The sequence below is a fragment of the Podarcis bocagei genome (assembly GCF_964188305.1).
Source record: "Podarcis bocagei genome assembly, chromosome: 3".
Classification (NCBI taxonomy): domain Eukaryota; kingdom Metazoa; phylum Chordata; class Lepidosauria; order Squamata; family Lacertidae; genus Podarcis; species Podarcis bocagei.
The window spans coordinates 11,886,492-11,904,075 of NC_138127.1; the positions used below are offsets into that span (position 1 = coordinate 11,886,492).

Genomic DNA, 17,584 nt, shown 5'->3' on the forward strand with positions numbered 1-17,584 from the left:
GGCAGAACGAGGGTGGAAGGGGGGGGCTTATACGTGCTTCGCCAAGACATATGGGGGCCAGGAACAGAACCCCCACATGAAATATTGCCACCTGTATCTTAAATAAGGAGAAGAGTCATAACTCTGTAGCAGAGCATTCGCAGAATGTCCCGAGTTCAATCCCCAGCATCCCCAGATCTCTGAGAAATCTTAGTTGGAAACCCTGAAAAACAGCAGCTAGTCAGTATGCAGACAATATGGAACTAGATGGACTAATGGTTCAACTCAGCATGGCAGCATCCTTTGTTCCTATGTATATTGAGCATGGCTAGCCTGAGGATGCCGCTGGTTTGCAACCCCCATCATCAGTAGCCAGAATAGCCTGAGGCCCTGGATATTGGGAGTTATGGTCCCTACAGAATCTGGAGGGCCACATCTGCCTTAAATGGAAATGCTATGCAAGTACAAGCCATGAGCAAAATAGAAAAGGGTGGTGGTGGAATATTTTTCAGGCCAATACCCTGTCAACACAGAGAAAGCTTTGAAACGCTTTAACAATTGCTTGCTTCTCTGGAGAGACCACAAGGGATTCGTTTCTGCAATCAATTGTCCTGAGATAAACCCCTTTAACTCATTTCCCTCTCCCATTTGCTAACATAATAAGAAAGCCATTCTGAGACTAAAGCAAGCTGGAAGCCAGAAGAGCATCCAGAGACAGATGTTCTATCTAGCTTGTTGCACAATGTCTGCCTAAGCTGCATGCCTACAATACAAAAAAGCCCTTTTAGTGTTTAGCCTGAACAGAGCACAATTTTAACAAAATCTTTGCTGAAAATAGAGCAGAGCAGATTGCACCAGGCTGGCTGGCTGCTTCATCTATATGCTCTCGCAGCCTCCTCTAAAAACAGGAAGCCTCATGTTGAAATTATGAAGTAGTCTCCTTGGCAGTGAAATTGATTCCCTAAAGGTGAGCTACAAATCAAAATTCAATTTGCTCTACCAACATGTATTATATGCCCCTACTAACCATATAAAGAGGGTCATGCAGCACATAAACCAGAAGTGCCTTCTGCCCTATCTCAGGTCCCTCAAAGTCAGGCATAGCAGCTTCCGTCTCACTGGTGTGATCATCATTCAGAACCACATCAGGCCCCGAGGACAAGTGTTATTAAATATAGCATGTCACCGGTTCCATAGGATTTTATCATTATTAATATTATTATTTTCCTAACTCTTTTGGCTTGGAGACGTGGAAAGCATTAAAAGGCAAAACCAGACAAGGTGTTGCAACACAGCTCTCTCAGGTATATCAGAAACATTCTGTGGGAAGAAGGGCAGTCAAACATCCTATATCCTAGGATATGTTTTCTCCAAGCACTCACAATAGCTTTGGAAGCATGGACCAAAATTCAACAATCATTTTATTGTTCAATCAATCATTTGGTCTTTTGTTTTGCTACAGGGGTAGGAAACATTGCTATTCATTTCTGGGAGTTGGAGTTGGTGAAGGGCACCAAACCATCTAACTCTGCTTTAAACAAACTCCTGCACTCTGGCAAGAGAGACTGATGCTCCTCCTCCAGCAAGCTACCCAGAAAAAAGAAATGCAAACATGTAGAGAGAAAGATGAGATTCAGGGAAGAGTTGTGGTTGTCTGGAGAACCGGATGGGGCTAATGTCTCAAGCGCTCCCCATCAGATATGCAGGGATTGACCTCTAAGTCCTACAATTCTACACTGGTTTTGAAGGAAACCTGCTGCTTTATTTTGATGTTTCTCTTTGTGGTTTCGAACAGGAGCAAGGAAACTCAGGCGCTGAGCCTCTCTAGATGGCCTCATAGCCATCCCATTCATAGCCCTCACTGACCCTACTTTGTAGCCAAAGTATTTTTGCCTGGCCGGAATGTGTCATTGAACCCTAACATCTCTTACTTGATCTGGATGGAGGAGAGCGTGGGCAAGTGTGCGTAAAAACCAGCTCCGCTCACTTTTGCCTCTGACCCTGCCAACCATGGTATAATAATAATAATAATAAATTTTATTTATATCCCGCGCTCCCCAGCCGAAGCCGGGCTCAGGGCAGCTAACAACAATAAAATAATGTGGCCTCCAGACGGTTGCCCAGAAGAGAATGTGTCCCTCAAGGCCTTTAAAGGTTCCCCACCCCTATACCTGTCCTTCTCTTAATTCTACCTGCTTTTGATATCCTGTTCTGACAATATATTTGTTTGAATTTAATTAGAAGCATAGGTGTGTTGGAGAAGACTAACAGGTAAAGTAGAAAAAGAGGTAGCTCAGTTTCAAAAGTTTGAGAAATGCAGCTTATTCAGGCAAATAAAAGCCTCCTCGTGTATTGTAAACGTTCCTCTGTAGAAGACATTTTTACACAACAAAACCCATCAAGACAAAAAATAAACCAATCTTGTATCCCAAGGAGAGAAACATGATTATATTTTGAATTCTTATTCTTCATTTTTTTTAAAAAAAATACCCTTTTAAGTGCTTTTTTCTTACATGTACTCAGTGAACATCCTTAAAGTAGAAGATGCAGTAGGGATCACTTTGCCTGCCCTGTCTCTGCATTTTCACACCCAAATCCTGTATCAGGCTCCATACTTGCTTGTGTTGGCTTAATGTAAATGAACTGCATGCAATTGAAAAACCACATCCGCCCCCCAACGCTTTATGACAATGCAATACCTTTCAGGGATTCCATTCACAATACGCCTCTGCCCAGGAGTGGAAGCCTAGTTAGTGCAACTTGGATGTCAAGCTACCATCTGCTGGAAAGTGTTGGAAGAATGGCCATTACCTGACCTAGGTAGAGACCAGCGCTGCTAAATTAAGCAGTAACAACAGAGGCTCCTGACACTTCTTAGGGATTAATGACTGACTGAGGAGTTGATGGCTTCAAGCGCTGCTAAAGGCCATTAACCCTATCAACTCATTAGCACTCAGAGAAAGTGCCCTGCACCTCAATTATCAATGCTGGTAAGACATAAAATGGAAAGGACAGGGGCAGTGGGGAGCGAGGAGAAGGAGGCTCAAACAGCGTTTGGAGTCAATAGTAGAATTATTACCCAGATACAATCAGGCTGCTTGAGTGCTATCAATATTTTCCTTCTGCAAAAGTTTTAATGGCTTGGAGTATTTTCAAAACACTTGTATCTGCTGCTACAGGAAACTGTACGCTTAGGCATCAGCTGCAGGGAAGGAACTACCGTATTTTTCGCTCCATAAGACACACTTTTTTCCTCCTAAAAAGTAAGGGGAAATGTCTTTGCGTCTTATGGAGCAAATATGTGGTCGATCGCTGGCTCCCTTTCTGGCCCCGCCCTCCTTGCCCAGGCCTCCATTGTTGAATGTTCTGCAGACGGAGGCTGTTTGTTTCCCCAGCGACATGTGACTGGCTGATTAGATTATCTGTCTGGAAACTGTAGAAACAGCTCCCTTCCCTTTCCTAAAGAAGCTGCAGAACTGTGAGTTGAACCCCACAAAAACAGGATTTTTTCCCTTTGCAAAGTAAGTTCAACAACTTTGAGCTGATCCTCAAAAAAACAGTGCTTTCCCCCTTTCCTCCTCTAAAAACTAGGTGCATCTTATGGAGCGAAAAATACTGTATATAATCCAAGACGTGATCCTACCAAAAATGGCATCCCCATCTCAAGTTCTTCCCTACTATGTATAATAGCACTCATCCCACAACATCGCATCAAGACACTCCCCTGCCATGGAATGGAGCAGGTGAAATTACACCATGAAATTACTTCGCATAATGGCATCTACAACCTGTTATGGGGTATTCTGGGAGAAGCTGTCATGGGGAAAAACCAGAGTCCCGTGTCTCCAACAACATTTACTAATTATAAGAGAGAAGATATACCAATATGCCTAATAGTGAGCAGGTCTGATTTCCCCACCATCACAAAAAGCACATTGGGCAGTATGGAACTAAATGTTTGCATTAGGGCAACAGCAATTCCCTTCCTTTCCCATGCTTGGCACCCTACGCCCTCCCCAAATCTGATCCAAAGGGTTGGGGGACCCTCCCTCAACAGATTTCGGGGGGCATGCAGTGGGAGAAGAGGAAGGGAGTATTTCTGTTGCCTCTCAAAACATATTTTTCAGCCTTATACCAACAGATGTGCCCCAAGGTAAACTGTTCAAATAACAATATAGCTTCACTAAGTTCTTGTGTTTCCTTTTTAGACATGTTTATCATATTAGAAAGGTGGCAAACAAACAGTTCCAGCAACTTGCTTGTTTTATTTCATCATTGATTCTGAACAGGCTTGGCTGAGACTCAGAAACCAGCATAAAGTTTTAAACTGTTGTGCAGGTTCATCAATGAACCACGTTCTTCCATTCGTCATTTCTCACTGCAGAGAAATTAAGTTCCATCAGAATGCTTTTTACAGCACAGGTCTACTCAGAAGAAAGCCACACTGAGTTCAGTGGGGCTTGTTCCTAGGTGCAGATTACAGAATCCAGCTAACTATATAAGCATTCTGTAGCCTCAAAGACCCTCCTTTAACCATTATTTAACATTAGAATGATTAGGATTTTCCTCACCATCCCCAGCTCAATTCCTAACACAGAACTTTACAACCAAATACTGTTGAAGATCAAATCCAATATTTTTTAAAACAGCACTACATTTAAAACTTCAATTTGGCAAGCAAAAATCATTATCCCACTGAATACTTTTAAAACATTTCCGATTCTATTTTAATACATCTTTCATACAAGTTTACCTGATTATCATATTTAAGAGACTGAGTTCCAACCAGAAACCGTATTGCATCTGTTTCTGCGGTCTGGGGTGTTAAAGCTCGTGCCTAAAGGGGGGGGGGAAGGATAAAAATACAATAATATCAAACACATTTTAGTATCTTGGAACATGCAGGACATCAGTTACCAAGAACGGTGTTTTTGACATTTAGTCCATCTGTATTTTGACTTTTTTTTTTTTAAAGCAAGTTCTTTGTTACATAGATTTATTTTCTCCCAACTTCCCAAAAGCATGCTTGGTATAGAAGTGTGATAAGCTCATGAGAAAAATTGCCATGCTTCTAGTGTTAGACACATTTCCAAAATTAATTTTAGAGAACCATCTCATCCATGAAAAAGATGCACAGAATGCAAGAGCAACTGGACAAATGTTCGAGGTAGAAATTTTTGTAGAAACAGCAACTGGGGAAAGCTGTAGACCAAGTAACTGAAAATATAATCTTTTACTTTATATTTTAAACTTATTTCCTGAACAAGAAACAGCCCTCATATACTGCACAATGTGTTGCATCTGTGTAATTTAATATTTTCAAAGGTTTTACAGCAAAACATAATGGATTGGGTCCAAACTAAGTAACTTAAGCCAAGGTTCCACTGAAATAAACATAAAAAGTTAGTTATGACTAACAAATTCTACAGATTGCAATGGGAACTAAGCATGATTAATCAAACCCAAGATTTCCAGATTCCATTCAGTTTTGTTCCACTAACTTTTAAATGTAAATGGTCAGGACTAACTTAAGTTTATGTATTTCAATGGGCCTACTATGAATAAAACTTTGTTGAATACAACCCACTTACCGTAGATCTGCAAGCAAAGTTGTTTTTTTTTTAATTCAAGACACCTCACCTGTACATTTTCACATCGAGATTTGTTTGGTGCTTAAAATAGTTAACTAAAAAATAGGCACCTACTGAATAACTTAAATTTGGCAGCTAAACAGACTGGACCACCTGTTAAATATTTTCAATGGTTCCAGTTTGAAACAGAGTTTTACTGATAGCATTGCATTCATGCATAAAACAGAGATGGCACATTTATGATATGACTCTGGAACACAGTCCCAGTGGTCTCATTCACATGCACTGCTAAACTATGCCTTTATAAGAAAATACCCTGGGCACTGCAATCTTCCAACCCAACATGGCTACTAGGTGGAGTTTGGTAGCTTACCCTTCTGTTTTTTACTAAATACAGGTTAGCAGCAACTCTGCACGTTGGCAAACTGTGGCTAGTTTTAACTAAGGTCTACCAAAACAAGCCAAGACTAAATTAACTGAATCCTTAACTATGGTTAACCAAAAGGAGAAACAGGAAGTTCCAGTTGCTGAAAGCAACAGAATGGTAGAGCATTCTTGTGTTCAGGTCCTGCTTTTGGACTTCCCAAGAACATCTGACTGACCGCTATAAGAACAGGAGGCTGGACTAGATTGGCTATTGACTTGATCTAGTAGGGCTCCTATTTCATTTTTCTCATCTCTTCCTTCCTGCCATATCAAAGGAGAAGAAAGAGGCTCAAGGTTTGTACATGCTTGCCCTTATAATGCTAAACCAAGGGTAGTGCCATGTACAAATCCCATCAGATACATTGCAACTGAAGTCTAAGCTAACTGTGGTTTCGAAATAGTCTTCAAAAGCAGTCCCATGCAGTCTACATTACAGTAATCTAACCTACAGTAACTTGCGTGATATGGAGAGGAGGAGAATTCAGGTCAACACAGACCTCCCCTCCATTGTCTCAATGCCCTATCATGCTCTGCATGTACATGACCACCGATGGGGGAGAGCAAAGAACAGGACCTCAATGAGCTTTATCTAGTTCTTCCATGCGTAGGTGCTGCGCCCATGGTTTAAAGGAACGCTCATTAAACCAGGAGTGAGGAACCTCAAGCCCACAACCCTAATTAAGTCTAGCACAGTTCTCAATTTGGCCCACACAGCTGTTTTTCCCAAGCCACATCCATTTGCCCACACCCAGCATCATGTGACATGAGTTCTGGGACAAGTAAACTAAAGGTTGCCAATGCACAATCAGGAGATTCAAAGTTCTCTGCAGATGGTGTGCTGGAAGGGAAGTTTGCTATCCTGAATCAGCTGGCTGGGGATGAGAGCAAACCTGCTGGATCAACTGCAGAAAACTCAAATCGTGGAGCCAATCCCTGCAGAAGGCAGGCCTGAAGTTACCACCTAACAGCTAACATGTATTGGATTTTATTTTGCAGTGTGGCTTGTCATCCTACAAAGTTAATACTAATAGCACAGTGACATCAAGTAATTGACAGGTGGGCAAAGGCCTGCCCACCTGTCAAAGTGGTTCACCAGGATTGGGGGAACCCAAGAACCAGCATGCTGGCCGGATCCACTTCCCTAACCCAGTGGGCAGGAGCAGGGACCGAGCAACGGAAGCTCACCCCGTCACGGGGATTCGAACCGCTGACCTTCTGATCGGCAAGTCATAGGCTCTGTGGTTTAATAATAATAATAAATTTTATTTATACCCCGCCCTCCCCAGCCAAGGCCGGGCTCAGGGAGGCTAACAAGCAATAATAAAAACAAGTTGAATGAATACAACTTAAAAACAAGATGAAAATACAACATTAAAACATTAACCCACAGCGCCACCCGCATCCCTCTTTTATTGGGTGGGGGAGGCCAAAAGGATCTCGGAGATCTAGGAGTTGGCTCCTATGCCCTTCACAGTTACTCCTCAATACCCATGGCGCTTATTTATTTGGAAGGCGTGGTTCCGTTTTCTTATTGCGGGCAGTCAACTGGTTTAGCTGGTTCGACTGGTTTTGCCAAGCCTGCGAGAGCTTCGAGCCCGCTTCTTTAAGGATGCGCGCCGTCCACACGTTCCCTCAAACAACCCGCGCGCCGGTGCTTCATTTACCGCCCCTGCGGGGAACAAACAGCAGGTGCTTCCCGCTCCTTCTTACCTGGAACTCCAGCCCATAGATCACCGGAGCATCGTCCTCCATGGCTGTCCAACAGAGGCCTCAAGATTCGGCGCCGCCGCGATGGGGAGCCTAGCCTCTCCTTCCCACCCAAACGCGTGTTGAAGGAAAAGGCGAAACACACAACAAAACGGGGCAGGTCCCGCGTCGGCTTCCGTCCTTACTTCCGGAATGGCGCGTGTGGGAGGCGGCGGCGAGCAGGGGGACGTCGCCGCGCAGGCGCACCACGCGTATTGGTTGGCTCCTCTCCTACGCTTCCCCCGCCCCTCACGCACACGCACATCTTCGCCGCCGCGTCCCGGAGGCGTCGCCTTTTGCGGCTGTCAGTGGAAGTAGGTGAGGGGGAGGCCAAGGGAGGGTGGGAAAGAGTGTCCTCTCCGTGGCCTTCCATCCTCCCTGGAGGCTTGGAGCGGGAAGGGGCGCCCGCTCTGGGCGCGGGGAGGTGCTACTCGCTCGTCCTCTTTGAAGAGCAACCCGGGGAAAAATCAGCTTCGCCCACAATTATGCCTGTTTGCGTTGGCTCTTGAAAAGCCCGAGGTGACTGTGCCCCCCTTGGAGGAGAAGTGGGGATGGTCTTACGGGGGATGGGCGATGTTTTATTACACGCCCAGGCTAAATCAAGATAAGGGGGGACACCTCCCTGCATGTAGAAAGCTAGCTCGTCAGGGAGAGGTTGGAATCCTCCCTGGTGTCTTCTATACGGGCAGAGATTGTGTTTGTGTGTGTTTTCAGAGTAGGACTCAAATGTGAAACCCAGATGCGTGTCTCTGCAGCCCGAAGTGGTGTGTAGAGAAACTTGTTTTGTGTAAACCTGTGGGAGGTTTTGGTATTCCCTGCGTGGTATTCTAAACCGTAGCGTGCATTGTGATATTTCTCTGTAGATGGGCTTGTTAATCGTGTACAGTATGGTATTTTTGTAATGGAGCAAAGGGAACTGATCCTCGTTTCGCTTGGTTTCCTAATCATAATTTGTAAAGTGGGAAAATAATTCCTGCTGCTGTTTTACAGATGGGACACTGAGGCTGATCTCAAGTGACTTGTCCTGGGATACTAAGGCTTGCCAGAGCAGAGATCAAAGGTATGTCTGTATTTCCATGAAGTCTTATAGGGAGAAATCTTGTTTCCTGTTAGTCTGTCTTAGACAAATGCATTGTCACCTGATCTCACCATGTGAAAATTATTACCACATGAAACTTAACAAATGTTAAAATTACTTATTTGAACTTTTATTTTTTTAAAGTGGAATTTCAGCTTTTGAACACAGAGGTCTTGGTCTGGGTGAGAGAAACAGATGCTAGCATTCACATACCCTGAGACCTAAGTTTCCCAGATTGGATCCGCTAGCCAGCTCTCTCTTACACCCCATTCATATTTTATCTCTCTTACACCCATTAGCTAGTCTGTTGAAACCTAAGAACAGACTCAGCGTTGCTTATATGCCATTTTTACATCATCTGTTAAATGGTGCGAATTGGCAACTGCATAGTCATAACCCTACTACCTGGCAATCAATGGACTATTTTTAGTTATAAAACTGGGATTATCAATGGAGACTTGTGATAAATCATATTAGGGCTAGGGGACAAAGGCTGCTTCCTAAGTCTCATGGCCCCTCGTTCTTCCATTTAGTCTGCAGGCAAATCCCTCTGTGAGCCATGTCCATGGAGGGGTCTGCCAAGTTACATGCCCCTTCAGCCAGGGAACTCCTTGAGTTCATTGACTTTGCCCTATTGGCACGTTTGTCTCTCCCATCCAATGAAAAGATGGGACTCTAGGAAGAAGGATGGGGAGAGCAGGCCTTAGAAATAACAATCAACTGGTTATCTCTTTGAAGCCATCTGGAGAGGGACCATCAAGGGCTAAGTAGGCCAACAGACTTTATATAAAGTAGCTTTTTTTGCTCATATTACCCTAGGAAACAAAGTGATCATAAGAGACCTAAGTTAACTGGGCAGAAATTCATCCCTGCTTTACTACATAACTCCTCCCTGGTGATCTCGCTTCATAGTACAAACCTTAGTAGACTCAGCTGCCAGGAGTAGCTCCATGTTTGAGGCTAAACCCATGCACTAAGAGTTATGAGGCAGCTGTGGGAATGAGGAAGATTAAGTCGCTATTGAGGAGATTCAGTTAAGAACAAAAGGGCCTAAGAAGAGCCTGCTGGATCAGGCCAATGGCCCTTTTAGTCCAGCATTCTTTTCTCATAGTGGTCAGCTAGGCTCAAGTAAAAACATGCTGATTCCCGGACCGTCCGCAGGCCGGATTTAGAAGGTGATTGGGCCGGATCCAGCCCCCGGGCCTTAGTTTGCCTACCCATGATTTAATGTTTCAGCTTTCTTTCCTTGTCTCTGTGTATTAATAGACTTAAAGAATGAGTTGAACCTCTGTTCAGCATCTATACAGATGGACAGGTTGATGAAGAAACAGAAACTGCATTAATAGAAAAAGCGAGTGGGGACAGCATCCAAATCATTTTTGTTACACTGAAATGATCTGCACATTTGTAAATGCTATATAAATGTTACTGAATTATCTCTCTTTGTGATACTGTTTGCATGAAACTAATTGCTTGATACTATTTCTGTTCTTAACTCTACAGTAGAGCAGGGTTTCTTTCCATCTATAGGCCCTGCCCCCTCTCCATCCGGCCCCGCCCCCTCTCCCCGCCCTCTAGATTGTTAGAACGAAAGACGGAGCTCCCGCTGCAAGGCTGACTGCTTCACAAGCGATCCCTTGGTGAGCGGTTGTTTTCATTTTTCCCTTTGCCCTGTTCCTTGTTTAGCTTCCCTAAAAAAAGCTCAAGAACTTTGAGCTGAACCCCCCCAAAAATGGGGTAGATCACTGCTAGTTTTTAATTGTCTCTTGGAAGTTCGCTGTCCCTGCTGTAGAGTTAACTTCATTTATTTGGAGCTTTTTGCATTTGAAGTACTGGCCAGCTTAATTATTCAAATGGATATGTAGAACCTGATGTTTCCATCAGGTTTCCACTTTATGCATAAATCATCTTAAGTTTCAGAATTGGTCACCAGCAGTCACATTCACTTGTAATTTTTTATCCAGAGCAATTATGGAAAACAAAGAAGGTGATGTTGAGGATGCCAAGATAAGAGGTTCAAGTGCGGCAGAAGGTGGCTGTGCTATCCAGCTGCCAGGTCACGAAGAACTTATGTTTCATGAAGAAACAATTGATCTTGGTGGAGATGAGTTTGAGTCGGAAGAAAATGAGACCATCTCAGAAGATTCTAGTAACTTCATAGATAAACTTAATGAGCAGATGATGGAGAGTGTTGTTATATCAGATTCTCCAAATAATAGTGAAGATGATGCTGGCGATCTTGGTTGTCTTCAAGAAATTGTAAAACAAATGGACACAAAGGACATTCATGCACCAGAAGAAGAGCTGGAGGAAAAGGCAATTAGCAAAGAGAGTAAAACTGAACTTGAAGGCGCTCCTAAAGTTATTTCTGATAGTGGAATTGGCGATCAACCTCCTTTGAAAGAAGAGTTGGTTCAGGAATCAGCAGAAAATGAATTGAAAGTGGAAAGTGATGAGCTGCTTAACTCTGCATCAAACAGTATTGATGAATGCAAATCTGAGGAGCAGATATCTTCCCCGCTTGCCGACAAATCACCCGTCAACCCTGAGCCTATCCCTGTGTGTACGATTTTCAGCCAGGGAAGTCGCATGAATGGTCAGCAGCAGTTCCTGCATGATGGCTTTGAGCCTCAGATGGTGAAGTCGCCTAGCTTAGGCGGTATAAGCGAGACTCCCATAAAAACTCTTCCGCAGGTGGTTCAACCTAGTCCCAGCCTAAGCAAGTTTTTTGGTGAAGCCATTAATACTAATACTCTAGCTTCTGATTTTTTCGATTCATTTACCACATCCTCTTTTATTTCTGTCAGTAACCCTAATGCGAGCTCTTCTGTACCAGAACAAATGTCTTCTCTTGTAACAGCTGGGGAGTTCCATGACTCTGCCAGCCACAAATACTCTGTTAAAAATGGACGGTCTGAAGCTGGGAGGTCTGCATCTTCTCCAGAAATTTCACAGTCTCCAAAGCCATTTTCCCAGATCCAAGCTGTTTTTCAAGGTGGCGACGATCCTTTTGCATCTGTGCTGAATATGAGTGAGGTAGACCGGAGGAACGATGCTTGGCTTCCTAGCAATGCAACTAGGAATGTGTTGATCTCAGTAGCAACTCAGCAGTACAGTAATGTTTTCATAGACAAGGAAAATCTCACAATGCCTGGATTAAAGTTTGACAACATTCAGGTAAGCCTGTTCCATTGTGTCTTACTTCTTTGAATACTGTGTGGCTAATAATAAGCTAGGTAGCATGTACATTTTTCAGGTCAAGTTTTTCATTTGTGACATTTATATCCCACCTTTTCATAAAAATGCACCAGGCCACAGTATAATATAAGCAGTCTGCTCAGCATAATAACAAATAGCACATTGAAATCAGGTAAGAGCAGATAAAGAGAGAGAGAGAGAGAGAGAGAGAGAGAAGGCAGATGCTTATAAACATGATTTAACCCAGGGGTCGGCAAGGTTTACCTTGCCTGGGTTGGTTCACTCCAGCGGAGATCCCTCCGTGGGCTGGATTGCACACACAATTTCCAGCGTCTGAGTCTGCACAGATGTGATTTTCGGTGCCTGTGCATGTGCAGACAGGATTTGCAGTGCCGCGAAAGTGAGTCCCTGCACCGCACTGCTCCGTTTTAGCGCAGCACGCAGGGACTAACTGAGCAGCGGCTCAGTTCAGCGGTGGCTCATGGGCCTTAGGTTGCCGACTCCTGATTTAACCTAATAGGAGGCAGTGAAGAGGCTTCTGTTGGCCAGGGTGGAAGGTAAAAATTTGGGATGTGTGTTCTTCCATACATTTGATAGTGGAGGGGCTGGAGAATTGGGATCTATGAGGTTTTTGGTATGGGAAAAGTCTAAAAGAACCAAAAGGCAGGCAGATTTGTGTGTCTTAGTCATAAGCACCACTGAGCTATGGGATGCTGAAAGTGTCAGTTGGGAAGAGCAAAGGAGTTGGCCAGCTTAAACTCCTAAATCTTCATAGTATTCTGGAGGTGAGCATTTGGGTTGGGAGAGGGTATGCATACAATAAGGCTATATATAGATATAGATATAGATATAGATATAGATATAGATATAGATATAGATATAGATATAGATATAGATATATAGTCTTCATACTTTCTCATAAGGGGATGAGTTTCAGATGTAACAGTGGGCCCAAGTCCTGAGCCCTTGAGCGCTGTGATCAGTGCTAGTCCTACTGAGAGTAGACCCATTGAAATTAAGGGCCCTATGTTAGTCATGTCTGTTAATTTCAGTGGGTCTACTCTCAATACAACTAGCATTGAATACAACCCATAGTCTGAAAGCACATGAATCTACCACTTTGCTTAAATGAAGTAGGTCTGCATCCAGTCAGTTATTATTAACAATGTAAGTTATTTTATTAGCAGAAATGTACAGTTATCTTCTGATATTTCTAGAGATTTCAATGGGTTTTGTTGAAACTGTCCTTTACATAGTTTGAAGCTTGTATCCATGTCTACTGGGGTGTGCTGCCACAACAGTTTATGGTGAGGGAGGGGGAATGAGATCAGCCTCAAGATGGTTGCCAGATTTAGATTTTGCTGAAAGAAGTTTGATGAATGGATGAATAGTACGATGGCATACATTCAGCAGAGGGGGGGAAGAAACCTTTGTGATCTAGTAGATGGAAGAAACAACCATGCGAGATCTTTGTTCAGTCCATTAACAGAAAATCTGGCATCTCTTTAACCTGCTATAGTTTTTGTATTAAGGAAAAGAAAGAAAATTGAGCTCTAAATAATGATTCATCGTAGTTAAGAGCCTCACCATTCCACCAGCAGAATTTAGTAGCAGTATAGCTTTTGGCCCTATCTGGCAATCTTACCTGGATACTGTGAGGGCAACCAAGATAGTTTCTGTTCCCCAACCAGGATGAAATGTATCTAGAGAGTTAGCTTCATTCAGGAGTTTCTGGAGCTGTCCAGCCGCTACAGACTTAATTACCTTGAAAGGCACATTAGGAACCTGTTGAGGTACTGGGGTCTAGCCACAGACACAAACACAGGTCTTGCTATTGTCTTCTTTAAGGGATGGAGAACACATACTGTTTCTAAAGATGCATTGAACACTTGTTATTGTTATGAGCTGCAAAGGGTAAGTATCTAGCAGGCATGTAGCAGCTGCTTCCTTCAGTGAAATCAGCCTATTGTCAAACAAGCAGCAGTAACCCCACAGAAATAAATGGGACTTCAGTGCACATCTTAAAGCCAATGTGGCATACAGCTGCTTTTGAGAGTAAAGAGATGCCAAATACTCTCCTTTCCATGCAATAGGAGATTATAACTGTCTTCAACATACTGGTTTTTCATGTCACGGGAATAAGTACAATAGTCTCAGGCTCAAGGCCACCGTTGAGCAGGATAGTTGAAGGCATATAAGTAGAAATATACAAAGCACCTTGCTGTATGCTGAAAAATCTCAAGCGCATAGCACTGCATTAATGCAAGACACTTGTGTGTGTGTTTTAATGGCTAAGAGGAACTTTCAATTAAAAAAACCCAACACTTTGTATTTTTCCCCCCAATTAGGGTGATGCAGTAAAAGACTTAATGCTTCGCTTCCTTGGTGAGCAGTCTGCAGCAAAAAGACAAGTTTTAAATGCCACCTCTGTGGAACAGTCTTTTGTGGGTTTAAAACAACTGATAGTAAGTAACAATGTTTCTTTGTGCATATTGAACACTCGGCTTCTTCTCTAGATAGGTTAAGAGCTAAACTTACTCATCAGTCCAATGGAAATTCTTACTGAAGGGTGGGAGGCAATTTTCACCTTCCCCCTATAGCCACTAGCATCGCCTCATGTTCTTTTCTGAAGGGTCCCTCAACACTTGGAACTTTTCAGGGGGCTGTAAGGAGAGGTAGATAAAATTGCTGCATCCCCACCTCTGCTTCCTCCAGCAGGAGCATCCTGAAAGTAGTATTTTGCTCACAGGGACTTTGGATCCGTCCCGGTTCATATTCAGCTATGCCAGCAGAATAGCCTAGAGCTGACCGAATTCCAAAACTCAACAGCTATAACCTAAAAACCACCACATTGTTCAGAAACCTAAGCCAGTCATACCTTAGATCTTGAACAGCTTAGTTGCCGAACGTTTCAGCTCCCGAACGATCAAAACCCAGAAGTGAGTGTTTTGGTTTTCAAACTTTTTGTTGGAAGCCAAACATCCGATGGGGCTTCTGCGGAGTTTCCTGCAGCCAATCAGAAGCTGCGCTTTGGTTTCCGAATGTTTTGTTCCGGAATGGATTATGTTCGACTTCCAATGTACGACTGTACTTCTGTTTAGTCCCACTGCAACAGCTTTGGTTGTTTTTCTGCATTGGTGCTGTTGCTCCTTTCTCCAGTTTGATGCACGGCACACAGAACCTTATGGTCATTAGACTACACTGCCATCAATCACTACATGATCTTAATCTGGGGCTTCCTGGGTTCCAGCCTGTGACTGAGGGTGGTTGGAAGATGAACCGAGGCAAGACAAAACAGTTGCGCTTCCACAGCATCCTCGTGGCTTCTGCATTTACATTCAAGAGCCTGAGAGCCAAAGGTTTCATCACCTATAGATCAGCCTATACCATTCAGTTCTCCTTTTCCACAAGCGTGCACCAATAGGGAGGAGCATGTGATGCCAATAATGTATGTGGGGCGATGGGTTTAGCAGGAGCACTGGAAGACTACTTGTCTAGCACAGTATTGTCTGCTTCAACTGGCATCAGCTTTCTAGGGTCTCTGTCTGTGGTCTTTCACATCACCTTCTACTGTATTCTTTTAAACTGTAGATGCCAAGAACTAAACCTGGGACCATCTGCTGCCCGGAAATTCAATTTTCTGTCTTAAACTCAGAGGTGGAAAGAGGACTGATTTATTATTATTATTATTATTATTATTATTATTATTATTATTATTATTATTATTGTTGTACTTGTAACACTTGCTGGTTGCCAGTGATTTTGAAATGACATTGCCTTTGTCTCAAGAAGCTGTATCGTTCGTGTGTTGCACTTTGAGCTTATATAATGTGTGCACATCATTCAGTTGCATTTGAAATAAATAATAACCCATCTGTGCAAAATTGTTGCCTTAAAGTAGCAAACATTTTTGAAAGCCTTAATTTGGCACACAAAATCTAAAAGATCTAGGCACCAATGTTTCAAGACTTTGCATTTTAATTTATTCCATAAATGAATGGCTCTTGCAGCATTTTTGTAATTAAAGTGGGACAGTAGCAGCAGGCAACTGATAGTTTTCAGTATAGAAAGCATGTAAGAAATGGACTTAAATTTTTTAATTGCAATATTTCAATGGCACATTAATGAGCTTTATGCTCGTAATAACTTCAAACAAACTTTAGCCTAAGAAGGGGTTACTGACGTGAGTTTCTCTAAGTAATGTCAGAGTGTTCTACCAGAGTAATTTACAATCGAGAAGAATGTCATAGCAAATGGAGGAGGACATTTTAATCATTTTAATGGTGTCGCATGTAGAGTTAATGACTCCCTTTTGAGACTCCGTTTGGAAAAAATCATATACATTCTGTTAGTTGTGCTTCTGATTTAATGTTGAATTTTCATATGTTGTCAAATATAATATGCTGTAGTTCTTGTACATATTTACTGTTTTATACCGGAGAAGTTTTACTTCAAACCTCCCAGTTTAAATTGTATTTTTAAACAAAAAAACTGGTCAAGGAGTTATGGCTACAACTAATAGTTCTTCAGTTGATTTAGAAAAAAACTGAGATGAGTTACGCCCGTAACTTTCATACTGTACTCTTTGAGAGGTCTGGGGTTTCTCAAGAATATTATTTAGGGTTCCCCAATAGGAAAATCAGTCATGGCTGGCAAATGTTCTTTAAAAGCAACAACCCCACATGCCCATTCATTTGCATCTATCACTGCAACACGCAGCTGCAGAAGTTTGGGTGTACACCCTAAAACCTATGTGTATAGTGGGAGACAGTCAACATGGAAATGCTTCTCTGAAGATAGAAATTTTGAAACTGCTAGGTTGCTTTTTCCTTTACGCATGGAATCAGTGGGTTTAAGGATCTGCTATATTGTTGTTGTTTAGTCATGTCCGACTCTTCGTGACCCTATGGACCAGAGCACGCCAGGCACTCCTGTCTTCCACTGCCTCCCGCAGTTTGGTCAGGTTCATGCTGGTAGCTTCGAGAACACTGTCCAACCATCTTGTCCTTTGTCATCCCCTTCTTGTGCCCTCCATCTTTCCCAACATCAGGGTCTTTTCCAGGGAGTCTTCTCTTCTCATGAGGTGGCCAAAGTATTGGAGCCTCAGCTTCAGGACCTGTCCTTCCAGTGAGCACTCAGGGCTGATTTCCTTCAGAATGGATACGTTTGATCTTCTTGCAGTCTCTGGGACTCTCAAGAGTCTCCTCCAGCACCATAATTCAAAAGCATCAATTAACTCTTCCTAAAGCAGGATTTATAGACAAGTGTTTCTTCAACCTGAACAATGCCTTAAGTTTTTGTCCTAGGGCTATTGAGCAGCCTGTGGTTGTCTATAGCCCAGTGAATAGGACTCTCAGTAGTCTTGCGTCTAATGTAAAAAAAAATAATGCCAGAAAGTTAAGTTTCTTAATCCTGATTTCTCTTAGGGGTTAGATGAGGAATCTTCAGTAGTCCTTTCCAGAGAAGTAAACAGATGGTCATCAGAAATTTAATAACAGTAATAAAAAAAAAAATGAATTTATATTGGAAATCAGACATCCATTTATTTATTATGGTTGGTCCATTA

The 17,584-nt window shown here is 42.8% G+C and overlaps 2 protein-coding genes across 14 annotated transcripts in view; one reads left to right on the plus strand and one right to left on the minus strand.

Moving 5' to 3' along the window:
- EIPR1 (EARP complex and GARP complex interacting protein 1) overlaps window positions 1-7,848 on the minus strand; it is a 66,450-nt gene extending 58,602 nt beyond the window's left edge. For all 4 annotated transcript variants that reach the window (XR_014006797.1, XR_014006798.1, XM_081189178.1 and 1 more), the window contains exons 1-2: window positions 7,707-7,848; window positions 4,733-4,816 (exon numbers count right to left, since the gene is read on the minus strand). Coding sequence is in view for 2 of the 4 variants with exons in the window: in XM_081189178.1 (XP_081045304.1) it covers window positions 4,733-4,816; window positions 7,707-7,748 (126 nt within the window). In the remaining 2 variants the exon portion in view is untranslated. The remainder of the gene's footprint in view (window positions 1-4,732; window positions 4,817-7,706) is intronic.
- TRAPPC12 (trafficking protein particle complex subunit 12) overlaps window positions 1-17,584 on the plus strand; it is a 227,915-nt gene that overhangs the window by 166,830 nt on the left and 43,501 nt on the right. For 2 of the 10 annotated variants that reach the window (XM_081189078.1, XM_081189080.1), the window contains exons 1-4: window positions 8,467-8,506; window positions 8,733-8,802; window positions 10,785-11,997; window positions 14,367-14,483. In XM_081189078.1, the coding sequence (XP_081045204.1) occupies window positions 8,482-8,506; window positions 8,733-8,802; window positions 10,785-11,997; window positions 14,367-14,483 (1,425 nt within the window). In that variant the 5' untranslated portion in view covers window positions 8,467-8,481. The other 8 variants (XM_081189085.1, XM_081189086.1, XM_081189084.1 and 5 more) reach the window with 8 other exon arrangements.